This window comes from Canis lupus, chromosome 28 (assembly GCF_003254725.2).
Source record: "Canis lupus dingo isolate Sandy chromosome 28, ASM325472v2, whole genome shotgun sequence".
NCBI lineage: Eukaryota > Metazoa > Chordata > Mammalia > Carnivora > Canidae > Canis > Canis lupus.
The window spans coordinates 7415051-7432744 of record NC_064270.1 but is presented as its reverse complement, the minus strand read 5'-3'; the positions used below and the strand labels follow the sequence as shown (position 1 = coordinate 7432744).

The window sequence follows — 17694 nt, the reverse complement described above, 5'->3', positions numbered from 1 at the left end:
GTCTCCCTGTTCCTCTTATATCTACTTGTTAATAGAAAATTGGGCAGTTAGGCATATGTTAAGTAGGGAAGCAATAAAATATTAGGGCTCTATAAGTTTCCTCACTTGGCAATTATAAGAAAAGCAGGGGAAGTTAAAGATGAGCTGTAATTTTCCCTGTGGTGACTGATTACTACGGCTAAGTCACAGAAATAAGAGTGAAATACTGGAGCATCCCAAGAACGGTTCTAAAAGCAACAGCTCTCTGATAGCAGAGTCATATCCTCATTTCTTTACATAAGCATCCAGCTTAGAGTATTAAGGCTATTTAATCATTAAAATGTACTACAGTTTGCAATCCCAGTACAAATTAAAATTTGCAAAGAAGTTGCCAGAATCACTAATACGTTAGACAATATAAATACTTTCCAGATGATAGTAAAATGGACAAATGTCACTCAAGCCAAATGACTCTCTTATTAATATATGTAGGCAGGTAGCTGACATATCATAAATGCTGCCATATATATAAAGTATAGTGCAAAGCAGGCCTTTGTTATTCAAGGATTGAAATTTAGGCTTCAACCTTTTAAGAATTTCAGAGTCCAGTACAAGTAGGGCTTCATTTGCTGAGGCACATATTTGAATAACATGCTCTATGAAATGGGTATGGGGGGTATCTATCACTCAGAGACTGAATACAAAGTCCCAACTTCCCAACTCAGTGTGGCTCTGCTGTCTTCTGTTAGTTGACATGGATAAAATAACTCTTATTGAGGTCTATACTTTTCAGTTATATTTCACAGCATTTTCTGAAAGAAATTACATGGCATAGCAGTATCCTCAAATTTGAAAATTCTCAAAGTTTTGGGGTATACTCACCCAGAATGTCAAGGACTTCCTGAATAAGTAATTTCACAGGGCTGTCCTAGAATGTGGGAATGGGGTTTGGGTAGATACTTTTAGATTCACTTCCAGTTGAGGAATGGGATTTTTAAGAGTAAGGGAGAGGAATCAAGTGGAGGGAGGATATAGATTTTAAAAAGACAAAACCTATACAAAGTGGGAGGGAGTGATCAAGGTAAGTTATCTAATTACCTTTTTTTTTTTTCTAGAGACCATCTTGCAAATGACATTCAGCAATACTCAGAGTAAAGAGTAAGTCCTTATAGATATCTACAGTAGGCCTTTGCCAACTGCTCTCTTCTTGTTTCCAAAGAACTGACAGAGGTTTTAATCTCAGTGCTACATTTAACATACCAATTTTCATAAGTAAAAGATCTAAAAGAACATGACAGCTTTCCTACAATGCCTAAAGTCTCCTGAATGAAAGAAAAGGAAGAGATTAAAATGTTGCTCATTTTCTGAATCCATTCCCTATATTTCATATTTGTCTGAACATGTTTCTTTGGTGGGATTTCCCAAAGTTCAATCTTCTTCCCTTCATATATAGCACCTTACATAAGTTTTTTATAAGTATATATCACCATGGTGGTCTGATGAATTTTGTTATCTCTGACCTGCTAACATACTGTAAATATAAATGCACCAAGGCTGTTCTACCTCTCCCATCAGCTCTATCTTCACCCTTTTCCTTTCCTGGTAGGCTCCATACAGAGAAGAAAAAAAAGAAAAACAGGCTCTTTGGCATCACTGGATAGAGGCTTAGACAGGAAACTTCCAACTCCATCTGTGCTACCATTTCCTATCTTTCTCTTTAGAGGATCTGACTTCCTTTTTTGCTGCCTTTGTTTGCTCATAAAACATAATTCAAACTCAATCTCTTAACCACATATTTTAGTCCCTAAATAGGAAAAAACATACCAAAAAAGAAGGAAGAATAATAAATTTAAGTTAAAATTAATTAATTTAATTTAATTTATCTAAATATGTAAATGGATGTAAATATCATCCCATTTCAACTATTGTCCATTTAACTTTGGGGAAAAATTATCTTCTATATTTTTCTTTCCATTGTGGGATACAGGTTTAAAGGGGAAGATACCATTTGCATTCCTAGATACCATTTACCATTCCTATCTGCAAAAATTCAATTAACTTTCTTAACATGAATTCTCTGTTGCCACCTGGTAGTAAAACTGCCAGACACTGCATTTTCATTTGTTTTTAGTACTGATTCTTCCTGTTCAGAATGGTACCTTGCTCATAAAGCCATCACCAATGATACAGTCTATTTCACTGATAGCTGTTAAAGAGTAAAGTTACAGAATCTTTTTAAGTGTGCATATGTATATATCTGTATACATACACATACATTTAGTCTATGGACTGATAATAATCCATTCTAATTATTTTCATTTATATCTCCCTGATCTGTTACTTACTGGTCAGGTCTTAGAGTTCTCTCCTAATCCATAAGCTTTTTACTAAATCTCTCACGTGTTTCCTTCTAAACTAAAAGCCTTTTATCACTACTACTTCTTTTTTTTTTTTTTTTTTTTTTTTTTTTTTTACTACTACTTCTTCCAATTATGCCCTGAATCAAAATGCTGTTTCCTACAACCTTTGACAGCAGGAAATATTTAAGTGTGCTATGCTATACACACACACACACACACACACACACACACAGAATACAACTTAATGCAATTAAATCTCTCACCATGATGCTGGCTAGCATCAATTTAATAAATACTTGAAAGGATTAAAGTTATAAAATTCAACTATGTTCATTTTCAACTAAAAAGTGATTCTTTTTTTTTTTTCTTTCAATTAACTTGCAGTAGTGACAATCACTTAACTTTTATTACATTAACAAAAAGCTTAAGAAAAAACATAAGAGGGCCAGGGCTGGCTCATTTGGTGGAGCATGTTAACTCCTAATCTCAGGGTCATGAGTTCAGATCCCATGTTGGGTGTAAAGCTTACTTAAAAAACTACAAATTAAAAAAATAAAAAGCCTAAGAAAAAATACAAATTCTATTTCTAAGAGTGGGCTGACTGTTTTCAGTTTTTTCATTTATATTCTCTCTCAAAGTTCTTTAATTATCTCCAGTGCACTAATGTACCATTACTGGTTTGTACTTTTTAAAAATATTTTATTTATTTATTTATTCATGAGACACACACACACACAGAGGGAGGCAGAGACACAGGCAGAGAGAGAAGCAAGCTCCATGCAGGGAGCCTGACATGGGACTCAATCCCGGTCTCCAGGATCAGGCCCTGGGCTGAAGGTGGCACTAAACCGCTGAGCCACCCGGGCTGCCCTGGTTTGTACTTAATTGAATTAATTTTTTATAAAGTATGGAAAAGAATATCAAAAATGTCATTAGACATTTATCATTAGTTCATTTATCACCAAAGAACTATCTCATATAAGTAATTTTTTCAAAACACTGAATATTTAAGTGCCAAACATTTTAAAATTTCTCATGCCAATTAATATAAACCTGATCCTCAAATCTATCCCTGCCTTCATAAATAGAGGACAAGAAACAATCTGAGGGGCTTTTTTGGACAGCAGAATCAGTATCACTTCTGAACATGACTTCTGTATTTTGAACATGTGTATGATTTATCTGCTGGAAACCTGTAAACAAGCTTTCGAAGTACTTAACACAAATGAAGAAAAGGCTGAAGTGAAAGCCTGAGGATCTGTCTCTTCAGTGTTTTTAGTGCTGGGAATTCACAACCATTATTTTGGTACTCTCAGGTCTTTTATTTTGCTTAAATCACTACGCAATTTACAGGTGTGAAAAGAGTTGTAATTTGAATTATTATGTTATTCTTTCACGGAGATATGCAAGGAAAGAGTAAACAGACAAATATTTTTAATCAGTACTGACACCACCTGTACTAAATAAATTTCATACAGACATTTTCCAAATTTTTTCCTGTGAATAAGACTATAAACTTTCTCTTCAAAACTAGAAAGTATTCTGTACTTCACAAATAAATTTGATTCAAAAATTCTGATTCTTGAAGTATATTTTTTACACTCAATGCATACAAGAAAATGATTTTTATAACAGTCTATTTCTTTACTATTTCATTCTTGTTAACTTAAAAAATACTTATCAAGCACTTCTTCTGTGTAAAATATTGTTTAGGTGCTACAGAAGATACAATGAGTGGATAATAGTTCCTGACATAAAGGGATTAAATTCTAATAGTGGAAAGAAGGCAAGTCTTCAAACAGCTATAGTAATATGACAAAATATAAACAGTAATGTAAAAGTGGGACAAAGTATCCACATATGGTTAAGTGGAATTAGCAAATGCTTTGGGAAGAGCGTTAGTATTACAGATGCTTTGGGAAGTGAGTCAGTATTTTTACAGTTATAAATGAAGCCAAGGTAGAAAATGAAAAATCCAGGACACAATGAATTTTCTACTTGGAATACCCATGTTGAGCAATGGTCAGGAAATACGCTGACATAACTTCTTTTCATTAGCCTGTAAAATTTCTACTTTAGATAAGCAAGAGACTCTGAAGCTTTTCAACAGGGAAATATGATTAGATTGTGCTCTAGAAAGAATAATCTGGCACTGGTATGTATGATGAACTGAAGTGAGGAGAGACTACTGGCAGACACTAATCAGAAAGCAATTATAATAAAATCTGAATTTCAATAATAGGAATAGGAACAGAAATGTTAGAAACATTTAGATTCCAAAAGCTAGTTGAGATTTTTTTTTAAGGTAACAGTTTTTAATATCTGCACACTCAGAAAATACTTATGAGCTTTTATTTTGGCCATTAAGAGCTCACAACTGGAGGTGGAATGAAGCAAGAAACACAGTAAAATGCAAAATATGATGAAGTAATGAAAAAATATAAAAACTAAGGCAATTCAGGAGAGCAGTACTGGGTTTGGAGTGAAAAAGAAAAATCTGCACTAGGTCATGAATCATACTTGGTTACGTACCAAGGTAGATTTCTACAAGTGGAGTTTGGGAAAGGTCTGTAGAGAAAAGGCACTCAGGAAAAGCATAAATAGTCTTATAAGTAATAATAATAACTAATATTTTTGAGTGTTTATTATATGCCAGGCACTTTTCTAAATATTTTATGTATACTACCTCATTTAACCTTCACAAAAGTCTATAGGGCATGTACTCTTATTGATCTCATTTTACAGATGAGGAAAATATCTGCAAATTGTGCCCTGTCATGCATGAGGTGACCAGAGAGGCTTCCCAAAGCACTGCACTCACCACAGATGCACCATAATACTAACTTTCGCAATCAAGTGCCAGAGAATCCCCGACTGCTTCACCAAAATAAATACTGTTTGTTGCCTTCAAATGCGGTTTTCCACACAACTACAATCATATGAAAAATACTGCCCAAATAATTAGGATTTACTATTAATACCTAAGGAGAGAAAAATAAGCCTGCAGGAAGTTCACTATTATCTAATTTACATGCTAGCTTTGGCTTGTATTTACTTACCGTCATGGCTGCATGATCACTGCTGTTAGTCTGAGAAGGAAGTCAGCCAGGCAATCAAATAAAAAAGGAAAATGTATTCCAATAGCAGTAGAAGCAGTGTTTAAAAGTAGCAAAATACACTACAAAACAAGCAAGCTGGCTCTGTGTTTGCTATAATTTAAAGGCAGTAATTTATTACATAAATGTGATCATTTTATTTGGAAGATTTGTATGTGAATTTTTACATCAATACCAATCAGATAAATCCTCCTCCAAACTTGTTTACCTAATCAAGTAGTTAGTATTAAAATACCAAGAACTTTACCAGTTTTAATTTTTTTTTACTGTTTAAGTTTTAAAAATTATCTAATTTACTTCTAAAATTCTGATAATAAACTATATAATATTTAAGCATTATTTTTTTAAGAAAAAGATATTTACCCTGAAACATGGATTTAACCTTATTATATTAGGTCAATGAAATTCAAAATCTATTTATTAGTGGCAGCCCAACATCCGATATAGCCTACATTGAAGGTGCCCCTCTGTGTGGGAAGCTGTCCTCTTCACCAAACACCCAATGAGTTAAACACACACACACATACACACACACAAACAGTAATAGAGGAATAGCCAGCTCGATCATCCTAATTAACCCTAGTAAGCAGTGGGCTGGCAACTGTGTTAGTCAGACAACTCACCCTTCTGGAAGACTGGACTAGACTCCAGATAATTTCTAAGTCCTTTCTAGATTTAACTTCCAATAAAAGTCAATAAAAGTCTGGCAACAACATTTAACATGAATGCCATGTAAGTCATAGGACTTGGTATGCTTTCATCATAGTTCACATCATATCATTTTTATGACTTATGGGCAAAAAATCAGATCAATGTGATTCATTACCATTACATATATTTAAAATTAATATCCAAATAAGGAAAACCAATTTGTAAGCATATATATACAATATACAGTTATGTTTTCACTTGATAAGCACTAAAGCGTATTCAATGCTGCCTGTATTATGATTTTAAAACTACAATCTGTATTTTCTATATAATTCTTTCTGGTGTCACATGAAAGAGAGGGTGATTAAAACCTCTGATTGTACAGATGACTATTAAAATTCTCCTTTACAATTTTCAGCCAAGTAAAAGGACATGTAAACCCATATATCTAACTCAGAAGAAAGTTTGAACCAAAGAATAAAGAACATAAAAGGGTAGGGCTTAAAGAGAAAATAAGGTGCCAGAATAAATAAATCTATGTTAGGTTGGGACTTTACAACTGTATGAAATAATGATACTCAGAAACATAGTATTATATATAAGGACCCTAGAGATGACTTAATCCAATCATTTTACTTCAAAGAGAAGGAAGCAGGTTGTTCAGAATCAAGATGGTAGACTAAGTTAATGTCTTTGCTTCCCATCTGCCCTGAGATAGAAGTGAAATAAAAAGCACAGAATTGTAAAAAATGAATAAATGTTTAAGAGTGGAGAAAATGAAAATGCTTGGGGGGGAAAAAAAAAAGAAAATGCTTGGGGAATTCATAAAGAGATTATTTCTGGAAGACAGAAAGTAGATGAAACAAAGAAGAGAAAGACACTGCCCATTATTTGCTAACAGGGAACTACAGTGGACCTGAGAGTCAGCTGTGTATGAGAGGTCCAGAGATGAGATGTGTGAGAGAGGACAGAAATGAGAAATGAGATGGAAAAATAAGGAAGGTAATTAATGATTTCTCAAACTATGCCAATGATCCCTTACCTACAGAGCAGAGGCAATTTACATAATGAAAGAACATTTAGAGGAGAGCTGAGGCTTCTGGCATAGGTGGAAGGGATGAGGAAGAGAGGGAAAAAGAGCTCTGCTCATTCTGGCATGGAGTGATAATAATGGAAAGAGAGGCAGAGAAGGCTACATAATTTATGAAGCTCAGTACAAAAGGTAAATGTGGGGCCCTTTGTTGAAAAATTATTAATAATTGCAAGAAAACAACAGCTGAGCACCAAATCACATGCAGGAGCCTTCTAAACTCTAGATCCCCTGCAACTGCATAGGTCCCACATACATGAAGTTGGCCCTGAAGAGATGAGGCCACAATCTCATGGTTAGCTCCATACCTGCTCACTCCAAGGTAAAGAATCCTAGGCAAAATGATCCTCTATCTTTAAAAAATTCCCAGTCAATTCCTACTCAGGGGAATTGAGTAGGTCAGTTGACCAAGAAAAGGGTATGTACACAGTAGCAAAGTAAACTCATATCAGCTCTCTGTGCCTTCTTTATTAAAAGAGAATAAGCAAAATAAAGAACAAAAAAATCTATTCAAGGGTAATACAGATAATTTAAGAAACTGAAAATACCCATCAAAAACACCCCACAAAATCCTCTAATACTCATGAAGATTTGAAAGACAATATATTCATTTTTTTAAAGAACAGTACTTTGTGACAAAGGAACACTTAAAAACAGAAGTGGTTCCTTAAAAAATTTAAATTAACAAAATATTTTATAGAAGCATTGAAAAATAAAATTGGGAAAGTCTCCTAAAACACAGAACAAAAAAGATAAAAGATAAAAAGAATCAATCTGGGAAATCAAACATCTAACTAAATGAGTCCAGAAAAGAGAAGATAAGAATTGGAGGGAACAAAGTTATCTAAAAAATAATAGATTACAATCTTCCTACACTGAAAAAGGAAACACAGTTTTTGTAGGAGGGCTGCTAAGTAAAGAGATAAGTGACTAAAATAAAAGCCCACATTTCCACACATCCCCATGACATTTCAGAATATTAAGAATGAAAAAAACAGATCTTAAAACCTGAATGCCAAAAGACAATGGAGAAATGCCATGAAAAATATCAGGGAAAAAGCTAGTCAAACTAGAATTATATAGAAAAAACAAATCCTAAAACCTAAATGCCAAAAGACAATGGAGAAATGCCATGAAAAATATCAGAGAAAAAGCTAGTCAAACTAGAATTATATAACCAGCTAAACTATCAAGCATGAGGACAGAAGACACTGCAATATGCAAGGATTTAAATAGGAGGAAGTTATAAGGCAGTTTAGTAAAACCAATCAGTGAAGAAATAAAAACATGCAGAATCCAGGACACAGTTCCCTACCCAAAGAGCAGAGAAAGAAAACACCAGGTTAATAGCTACACACCAATTCCAGCAATTCCAGACAGCAACTGGTACAATTGAAATTAGAGACAAAGGCTTCTGTAGTTATCAAAAGATAGTAGATAAAGAACTAATAAAGCAAAGGGTTGGGAAGCTCATATCTTTGTCTTACATAGAATTAAGATACGGACTAAAGTAGAAGGAACAAGAAAATAGGAGTATAAATATTTATGCATGCGTATCTTTCATAGCAGAGAATCACTAGATAGTCTGTATCTTTTAAGATAACCACCAGAAGAAATAAAAACATACATTAAAAAATGGCAGTCTGGGAAAGTGGGACTGGGTATGAGGAAAGAGTGAGGAAGGAGCTACTTTCCATCCCAAACTATTCTGGACTATTTGACTTATTTCTATGTACATGTATTAACAAAACAACCTTTATTTTAGGCTCTATGAAACGATACAGATATTAACAAATTGACCCAGAGGTTAAACGATTTATCTATTTTCACAGCACTAATTAGAAGAATCTGGCCCAGACCCCAAATCTTAAAATTTTCAATATAGTGCTGCATCTTCAGAAAAAATTTTTTAAGAAGAGAATAATTTTTTTTAAGTGAGTTCTACATCCATGTGGGACTTGAACCTAAGACCTCAAGATCAAGACTCATATGCTCTACACACTGAGCCAGCCAGGTGCCCCGAGGAGAGAATGACTTTTAAAGTTACATTACATAACATACATAACATATAAAGTTACATTACATAACAGAACAGTTCTGTTCCTGACCAAATTATCTTCATTTATTATTGCATATATATTTGTTTCTCACTTAAAGCAAGCATAATATGTTTCAAAATATTTGGAAATAAAAATGCAAATTAAGAAGTTAGTGTCACCAGATACATAAAGCATAAAGAATTTACAAAGGATACTAAATTAGGCCATCAACAAAACACTTATGGCTGAAAGCAAAAAATTAAGCCAAGGGAAAAATCCTTCAAAGTAAACACCCAAACAAGAAAAAAACCTTAAAAGGGAACTAGATGGGGAAGTAGATACAGAATTTAAAGATCAGATAATTTCCCTGTCTTCAAAGTAGTTCCTACTATAATTTTATTATTGAACACATACTCTGATTCATTTCTTGTTAATCAGAAGTAAACCATTTTTCTTTGGCAATGTGGTTTTAAAATATACACTGTATTTAATGCTATGCTAATAGATGCTTAACAATTCTCTTGGGAAAAAAGCCTTCATTTGTAAGATTTGCTGATCTCCTCAGTCTATATCTACTCCTACCTATGGCTACTAATGTGATGTCACTGAATGCACAGTTGGGAAGAAATGTGCAGAACAGGCTCCCATAATAATTCCCACCACTACTTTTTTTAAGAAGATTTTATTTATTTATTCATGAGAGATACACACACACACACACACACACACACACAGAGGCAGAGACACAGGCAGAGAGAGAAGCAGGCTCCATGCAGGGAGCCCGATGTGGGACTTGATCCCAGGACTCCAGGATCACGCCCTGGGCCAAAGACAGGCACTGAACCGCTGAGCCACCCAGGTGTCCCTCCCATCACTATTCTAAAGCCAATTCTCTCAGTAGTAAGGCATCTCTAATCTTAGGGAAAAAGATATGGGAGAAATGATTCTATTAATAGATAGTCTTTGATTTTTTTTAAAAAAAGATTTCATTTATTTAAGAGAGGAAGGGGGGAGCAGCAGACTCCCCACTGAGCAGGGAGCCCAACACAGTGCTTGATCCGATCCCATGTCCCTGAGATCATGACCTGAGCCAAAGTCAGTTGCTTAACTGACTGAACCACCCAAGCGCCGGCACCCCAATAGATATTCTTTTAATAAACAGCTTTCCAGGCATCTATTCATAATAAAGATACCAAAGATAAATTCATTATTCTTTAAAGTCATGTCTAATTTTTTACTATTCATCACAAGATTTCTATTAATGCAGAAAACCAAAAGTTAAGCATATTTGAAAGCAAAGGAAAATGCTATTTTTCTTAGAAGAAAAGTTGATGCTTACAGTTCAAACAGAAACAAGATTAGTTTACTTAACAACTCAAGCGTAATAGCAAATATAAGCAAAGAAAATTACATTATGGCTAAAGATAAAATAGAGTTCTGAGAAAGGAAGAAATATGTGCAACTGAATCATGAATGCATATCCTCTATTGACTTCTACTGTAAAAAATAACCATTTGTTAGTATAGAATTTGGGTAAATTGGGTCCCCTTTGCCAATCACATATGAAGAAATCAAAGAGTCATTATTACCATTTATACATAGCCTTTAGTGGTTATAAATCAACAAAATATCTTTATTGAAACAAACACATGACTATTAGCATTTATGAAGAAAGGAAATGTTCATTGTTCTTTCTAGGAACAGACCAATGCTGAGTCTTTTTTTTTTTTTTTTTAAGATTTTATTTATTTATTCATGACAGACACAGAGAGAAAGAGAGAGGCAGAGACACAGGCAGAGGGAGAAGCAGGCTCCATGCAGGGAGCCTGACATGGGACCCGATCCGGGGTCTCCAGGATCACACCCTGGGATGAAGGTGGCGCTAAACTGCTGGGCCGCCAGGGCTGCCCCAATGCTGAGTCTTAAAGCAGTACATTCACAGAGTTAGAGTTCCACTTGGCAGTCGTCATGAAAAATAACTAGGTATGTTTAAGCTGCTCAACAACTTTTTCTATTTACATACGTACAAGTGGTGAATGAATATTTAATACTTTAAAAAATTCCTTTCATTTTAAATTTTCTAGCTAATACAAAATCTTATTTTTAAAAAAATGAAACTTACTTATAAATTAGACTTAAATTAAGTCTCATAATTGTGTAAAAGGAAATGACTTGCCAATATGAAAGAAAATACATGTCAAAATGTTAACAGTGGTTATCCTTTGACAAGTTAATAGGTAATTTTTATTTCTTCTATACTTAGCTGTATTTTCTATTGTCAGGAAAAAGAATACTAGAAACAAGAAGGGCTACTTATACATATGAAATAGTAAAAACTGCTGATTCCAAGAATATTAATTTAGGGATGAAATAATATTTACTTCATATACTAAACAGACTTCACTGGTATCTGTTAGCCATTATAAGCAGTATATTCAAGTTATAAGTATTCACATAAATATGCTTTCTAAAGTGAATATCTTTCACAATTAAAGGTTTTAATGGCTACATAATGTAAAAGTATAAAGCTCAGAGCTAAATAATATCAAGCTAAAATGTAGGCATATATACAACAAGAAAAAAAGTAAAGCATATTAAAAATGAAACTAATACTACAAAAGACCTTAAAACAGCAACAGAGGGAAGAAAGGAGAAGAAAATACAAAATTAACATCTATTATTAATACTTACTTTATGCCAAGCACCCTGACAAGCAATATCTTTAGACACTATTTCAATTCATCCTATAATAGTCTTATAGGAAAATGGATTATGCCTATTTTGCAAAAGGTAAAAGGTTCAGAGGTTAAACAACTTGCCAGGACCCCATGGTTAGTAAATCACAAATCTAAAATTCAAGCATAAGTTGTTCTAATTCTAGATCCCATCCTATGCTCTCCTCACTTCAGCAACCTGGTCCACAAGAACAATAAAAGATAAATGGGTTTGCTTTAATTGAGTCAGAAAAAGGCAAGTTCCCTTGAGGCAGATAATATATTTAACAGGGCAGCTTAACATTTTGGGTAATGAAGTAATACCAGTCATTACTGCAAATACTGCCTATTTAGCTTGCTGTTGCTTTCTATGGTCAGTGGAAAGCCTGGCCTCTATGCTAGAGCAAGGGGAAATGAAGATGAATAAATATTTTAATATAGAAGCATATTAAATTACTTTTTCATCTGCTACATAAACTTGCACTGGCTAAAACAGAGCAAGTAAAGAGAAACAGGTGAGGGAAGTAATATACCAACTCTCTCACTCATCCAACCCTACAAATAAGAAATACCTACAGTGAATATTATTGCGGTCTTCCAAATTCTACAGCTTCCTATTGCTACCACAATGTAGTTACAAAGTGAAAATAACAAAATTCTTTTCCTGGTCTCCCATCAAAATCGTTATTATCCATTAATTTCTATTGTTCTCATACCTTGTGAGCAGACAACAAAATTCTATTGGTTGGATTATGACTTTTTGGGAACCAATGCAACCTGTACCAGGCAATGTGGTCAGCGAATTACCTGTGATTGAGAAAATACTCTTTTGGAACAGTGGCAGGGAGTGACAAAAACTAAATATGCAATGAAGCTAAGAATGGAGCTTTTATACTAAGTGTTCTGTTTTAGTTACTTTCTAGGGTTGGGGGGATCAAAGTTTTATCCCACAGACTCAACTTCTGTGTCCAATTATTTACACTAATGGCCAATACCTGCACTATTCAAGAGTAGTCCTTGGTCTCAGAGATCCCACTGACTCTAACTCACTGCACTGACCTTGAACAATGTCAAAACTAGGATAGACAGGGAACATGGCCACTACTTAACTCTTCGTATCTGTAAGTGGGATAGCTACTTTTGCTTAAGCTGACTTGAAACTAAATGTGATAAATAATCTTCTGAAGCTTCTTTGAGAATTAAAGGAGTCTAGAAGCCCCTTCCTCCATCTGGGTCCCAGGGTAACCTGTAACTAAGGAATTATTTTTATTTTATTTAAAGCATTCAAATAGGGGCAACTGGGTGACTTTGTCAGTTAAGTAATCAACTCTTGATTTTGGCTCAGGTCAAGACCTCAGGGTCATGAGATCGAGAACCCCCAAGGTTGGGATTCTCCCTCTCCCTTTCCCTCTTGCCCCCTCAACCACCAAAAGACAACAACAGCAAAAAAAATTAAAATAAAAATGGTAGCTTATATAACATATACTGCTTAGAAAAATAATTTGTTTAATAATACTGCGTCTGTTCTTTACTCAAAAGAAAACAATATAGTTGAACATATAATTTTAGTGTTTCAGAAAATTAATATACTAAGCCATAATATAATTATCAACACTAGTTAAAACTTATTACAGTCAATAATTTAATATTTTTGCTTGGGAATTATGTTTCTAGTTTATTTCTTGAATAAGAATATACTGTTGTTAAAGTCCATTTCTGTTTTCTTAGCTGTGAACTATAATTTTCTATTTAATCATGCCCTATATTTTATTATTGCATTTGTTGCTCTGCATTGTATAAAAGCTTATTTCCCTTACAGAAAAAGTTTTCTTAGATGACATTAAAATCCAAAATGGCATATGAAGAATCACCTAAAACTATACAAAATACCATAATAGATTACATGAATGATCTAGCTAGGCCAGGAGTCTGTTTCCCTCAGTGTTACTACATTACACCTTAAGAGAAAGCAGGATTTCTCTCCAGATGTTAGCTTCCTGAAGTAAGGTATTTGCCCCAACCATTTCTAACATATAAACTCTCTTAATTCTACCTAACTTATGCACAAAATTCCTACCTTTCACATTGTGTCAAGCTGTGAAACAGATATTGCAACATAAAAATAGGATGTGTGTATATCTGTGTATATATGTGTGCACACACGTGTATTCTTGTAGTTTGCTTTTGGCTGGGGATGTATACTGACAAAATGAATTCAAATTAATTCAACAATTATTTAATCCATACTATATGAGGAACACTTATTTATTTATTTTTAAAGATTTATTTATTCATGAGAGACACACAGAGAGAGGCAGAGACACAGGCAGAGGCAGAAGAAGGCTCCCCACAGGGAGCCATATGCAAGACCCAATCCCAGGACCCGGGGACCCTGGGATCATGACCTGAGCTGAAGGCAGACGCTCAACTGCTGAGCTACTCAGGTGCCTAAGGAACACTTTCTTTAGAAATTAGTTGAAACAAGAATTAAACATATATACAGGTTCCCTTTTCAACAGAAGGACAGCAGTTAGGAATATAATATAATCCCTGGGAAAGCTTCTAAAAGTTCTTTGGCACACATACACTATTAAAATCTCTTTAGGAAATTCTTCTATTTGTTTTTTAGCAACACCTGCCTTCAACTATTCTCAATTGCCCTTTGGAGCAACTCATGATGGAGACAGTCAAAAAATGAGGAGAATAACTTTTTTTTTTTCCATTTTAAACAAGAGAGATGGTTAGAGGTAGTCGGGTAGGCTTGAGATTAAATATTTTTGTGTTCAGCTACATCTTTTTTTCTTTTCTTTCTATATTTTATTATTTCAAACTAGGTTTGTTTTTTTTCTTATGTTCAGCTAATCATATTATGAGATAAAAAGGTCAACAAATGTTTTTCCTATTTTATTTGTACAAAACTACACCACTCATGTTTTAATAGTAGTTTTATTATTTCTGAATATACCTAATGAAAGTATGTTCATCCCAACATAATCTCTTTGGTCTTTGCATTCCTCATCTGAAGAATCCACTGTTCTAGCCTATTCATGCCCAAATGCCCCTGCTATTTATAAACGTTTCATCAATAGATTATTTAAAATATAGATGCACATATGACTATATATCAGGATAAAACAATGTTCCAGTTTTTCTTTTAATCTCTGGCCTAAAAATATTGAATAATTTCTTCGCCTTTCTACTGGAAAAGCCATTGATTATATGGACTTTTATGAGAATTGCACCTGTTAGAGTTTATTTCAATTTAAGTCTACATTGAATTTCAGGGTTTTGTTTTGGTTTTGGTAGAAAAAGAGTTCTAGTTATTCCAATTAAAATTAAAATAAATTGGGCAGCCCCAGTGGTGCAGTGGTTTAGCGCCGCCTGCAGTCCAGGGCGTGATCCTGGAGACCCCGGATCGAGTCCCACATCAGGCTCCTGCATGGAGCCTGCTTCTCCCTCTGCCTGTGTCTCTGCCTCTCACTCACTCTCTCTCTGTGTCTCTCATGAATAAATAAATAAATAAATAATAAAAAAATAAAATTAAAATAAATTAAAACTTGAAACAACTGGCAAGTTAGAAGTCCTCACAAATGGATCTATAATAATGGAAAGAAAATATTCAAGCTAGGAAGTTGGTTTGAACAAGTAAACCTCAAAGTAAGATTAAATTCTAAAATATACTTTAGTAAGAAAAATTACAATACAATTTTTAAAAATTTGTATACTTACAGGCAAATGAGTAAACACTTGAAAGATGCTTCTTAAAAAATTAATAAGATCCATTAAATAACCACTAGCTCTTCCATCTGGTTCAGACATTGTCCAGTCATAATCAGCAAGCTGAACAAATTCATCAATTTTTTGATTAAGTTTGGTATATATTTCTCCTTCTGCTGCATGTCGGGCATCCTGATAAAGAACAAAATAATACAAATTAGAAACAATTATAGAAGAAAATAATTTTAAAAAGCTTTCTCAAAATTCTAAAATTAATTTTATATTTTTCCTTGGTCTATTATTTTAGTCATTTATTTGAAGTCCATGAAAAATGTTGGGTTTTTGGCTGATAGTAGTCTATTTGACTGACATCACTTTTTCCCCCAACCTCATTATCACCTTTCCATTTTTGTCTGGTAGGATAATTTATAAGTTATTAATTCTGAATTGTTCTCACAGCTTTAAGAAGACCCTGAGAAGAAACAGAAGTGAAAAAAACAGAAGTTGTCAAGAACACAGAAGACCACCCCATCCACTGACTGAGAAAAATAAAGTTGGACTGTCACAGAAGAAATGGAATAGTTGCTGGTGTTTTAAGCTAAGAGTAAAAGAAGAAAAGAAAAAAAAGAAAGAGATAGTTAACTTCTCAGAGGAGGAAATAGGAAAGGATGGGAGTGATGCAAAAACAGCAGAGCAAAGATCTCCAAACATTCTCTCCTCCATAAAACCAACAATAAAACTAGCAAAAACTGTCAAAATCAACTTTTCCAGAACTCTGGAAATTAATTCAAAACTTGCAATATTCTAAACAGTGTTCTTTCAAGAAAAACAGCCATATCTTGGTAAGAAAATGAGCTTTGCAGTTTCAGTGCGCCCTTATTTCCATTCTTCTTCCCCTGATCCAGCTCTGTAGTATCCTTGAAAATCAACATCCCACAACTGTGGTAAAAACTAGTAGCCTGACAGTCATCAAAGGGGACAGATCGGGGTTGGAGCTCCTTCAAAACCACATATCCAGATAATTATCATTATTTCAACTATCTGATGGTTCCCTGGAAGGCCCCACATATAGAGATGTCTTTATTTGATTTAAATTGGGGTTTGTCTAGTGCAAAAAGTCTTCTCGGGAGACATTTGTTGAAAATAATTAAAGGCAAATATTTAACATTACATATGCCTGAGGCAGTATATAACAGGGCACACAACTGACTAACTAAAAAGCTTGAAAGGAAAAACTGGGCTATGAGATATCCATAGATGACTTTAAAGGCTCTGACATATTCCTGGGATTCTATAAGGCTACATACATGCATAGGGCTGTGCATAAGCTCAGAAAAGACTGAGAAGGTTCTAAGCAGCTCTCACCTATGACTGACCTTGAAGCTCTGTACAAGCAGGAAGTGAAGCCTAAAGCAGAGTTGTCAAATGCCTGAGTGTTTAAGGTATGTGCCAATACACACATATAGTTCTTCAGCAAAGACTGGGAACTTATCAGGTCCAGGTTTTTAAGGAAATCTGCATCCAATCATTAGCTGGCCACTAAGCTAACCAAGCAGGGACTTTAGTGGTCATAGAGGAAAAAGTATACAGACTTTATAGAATTAATTCAGAAAAGTCACAACCAATCAACCAACCAACGACCAGGAAAAAACAACAAACCTTGGGAAGAGAGGAGAATCTGATTTCCAGAATTACCACAATATATTATCTAAATGTACTATTTTCAACAAAATTTATAAGTCATACAAAGTAATAAGAAAGTATGACTCATACACAGGAAAAAAGCAATCAACAGAAACTCTTACTAAGGAGGCTCAGTCATTGGACTTATAAGACAAAGACTTTATTTTTTTTTAAGTTTTATTTATTCATTTTTTTCTTTCCTTTTTTTTTTTTTTTTTTTTAAGAGAAAGAGAGAATGTGCATAAACCAGGGAAGGGGCAGAGAGAGGGGGGAAGCAGACTCCCTGCTGAGCGGGGAGCCTAACACAGGGCTCAATTCACAATCCCGAGATCTTGACTTGAGCTG

At 34.3% G+C, this 17694-nt stretch overlaps 1 protein-coding gene and 1 long non-coding RNA gene across 29 annotated transcripts in view; one reads left to right on the top strand and one right to left on the bottom strand.

Annotated features, from left to right (window-relative positions):
• LOC112672068 (uncharacterized) overlaps positions 1 to 17358 on the top strand; it is a 29175-nt gene extending 11817 nt beyond the window's left edge. The window contains exons 3-4 of the long non-coding RNA XR_003144009.3: positions 1095 to 1137; positions 16126 to 17358. This is a non-coding gene — a long non-coding RNA (uncharacterized LOC112672068). The remainder of the gene's footprint in view (positions 1 to 1094; positions 1138 to 16125) is intronic.
• Positions 1 to 17694, bottom strand: part of EXOC6 (exocyst complex component 6) — a 223923-nt gene that overhangs the window by 62295 nt on the left and 143934 nt on the right. For 27 of the 28 annotated variants that reach the window (XR_007406899.1, XR_007406900.1, XM_049103546.1 and 24 more), the window contains one exon: positions 15679 to 15858. Coding sequence is in view for 25 of the 28 variants with exons in the window: in XM_049103546.1 (XP_048959503.1) it covers positions 15679 to 15858 (180 nt within the window). In the remaining 3 variants the exon portion in view is untranslated. Of the gene's footprint in view, positions 1 to 12665; positions 12757 to 15678; positions 15859 to 17694 lie in introns of all 28 variants that reach the window. The other variant, XR_007406901.1, reaches the window with a different exon arrangement.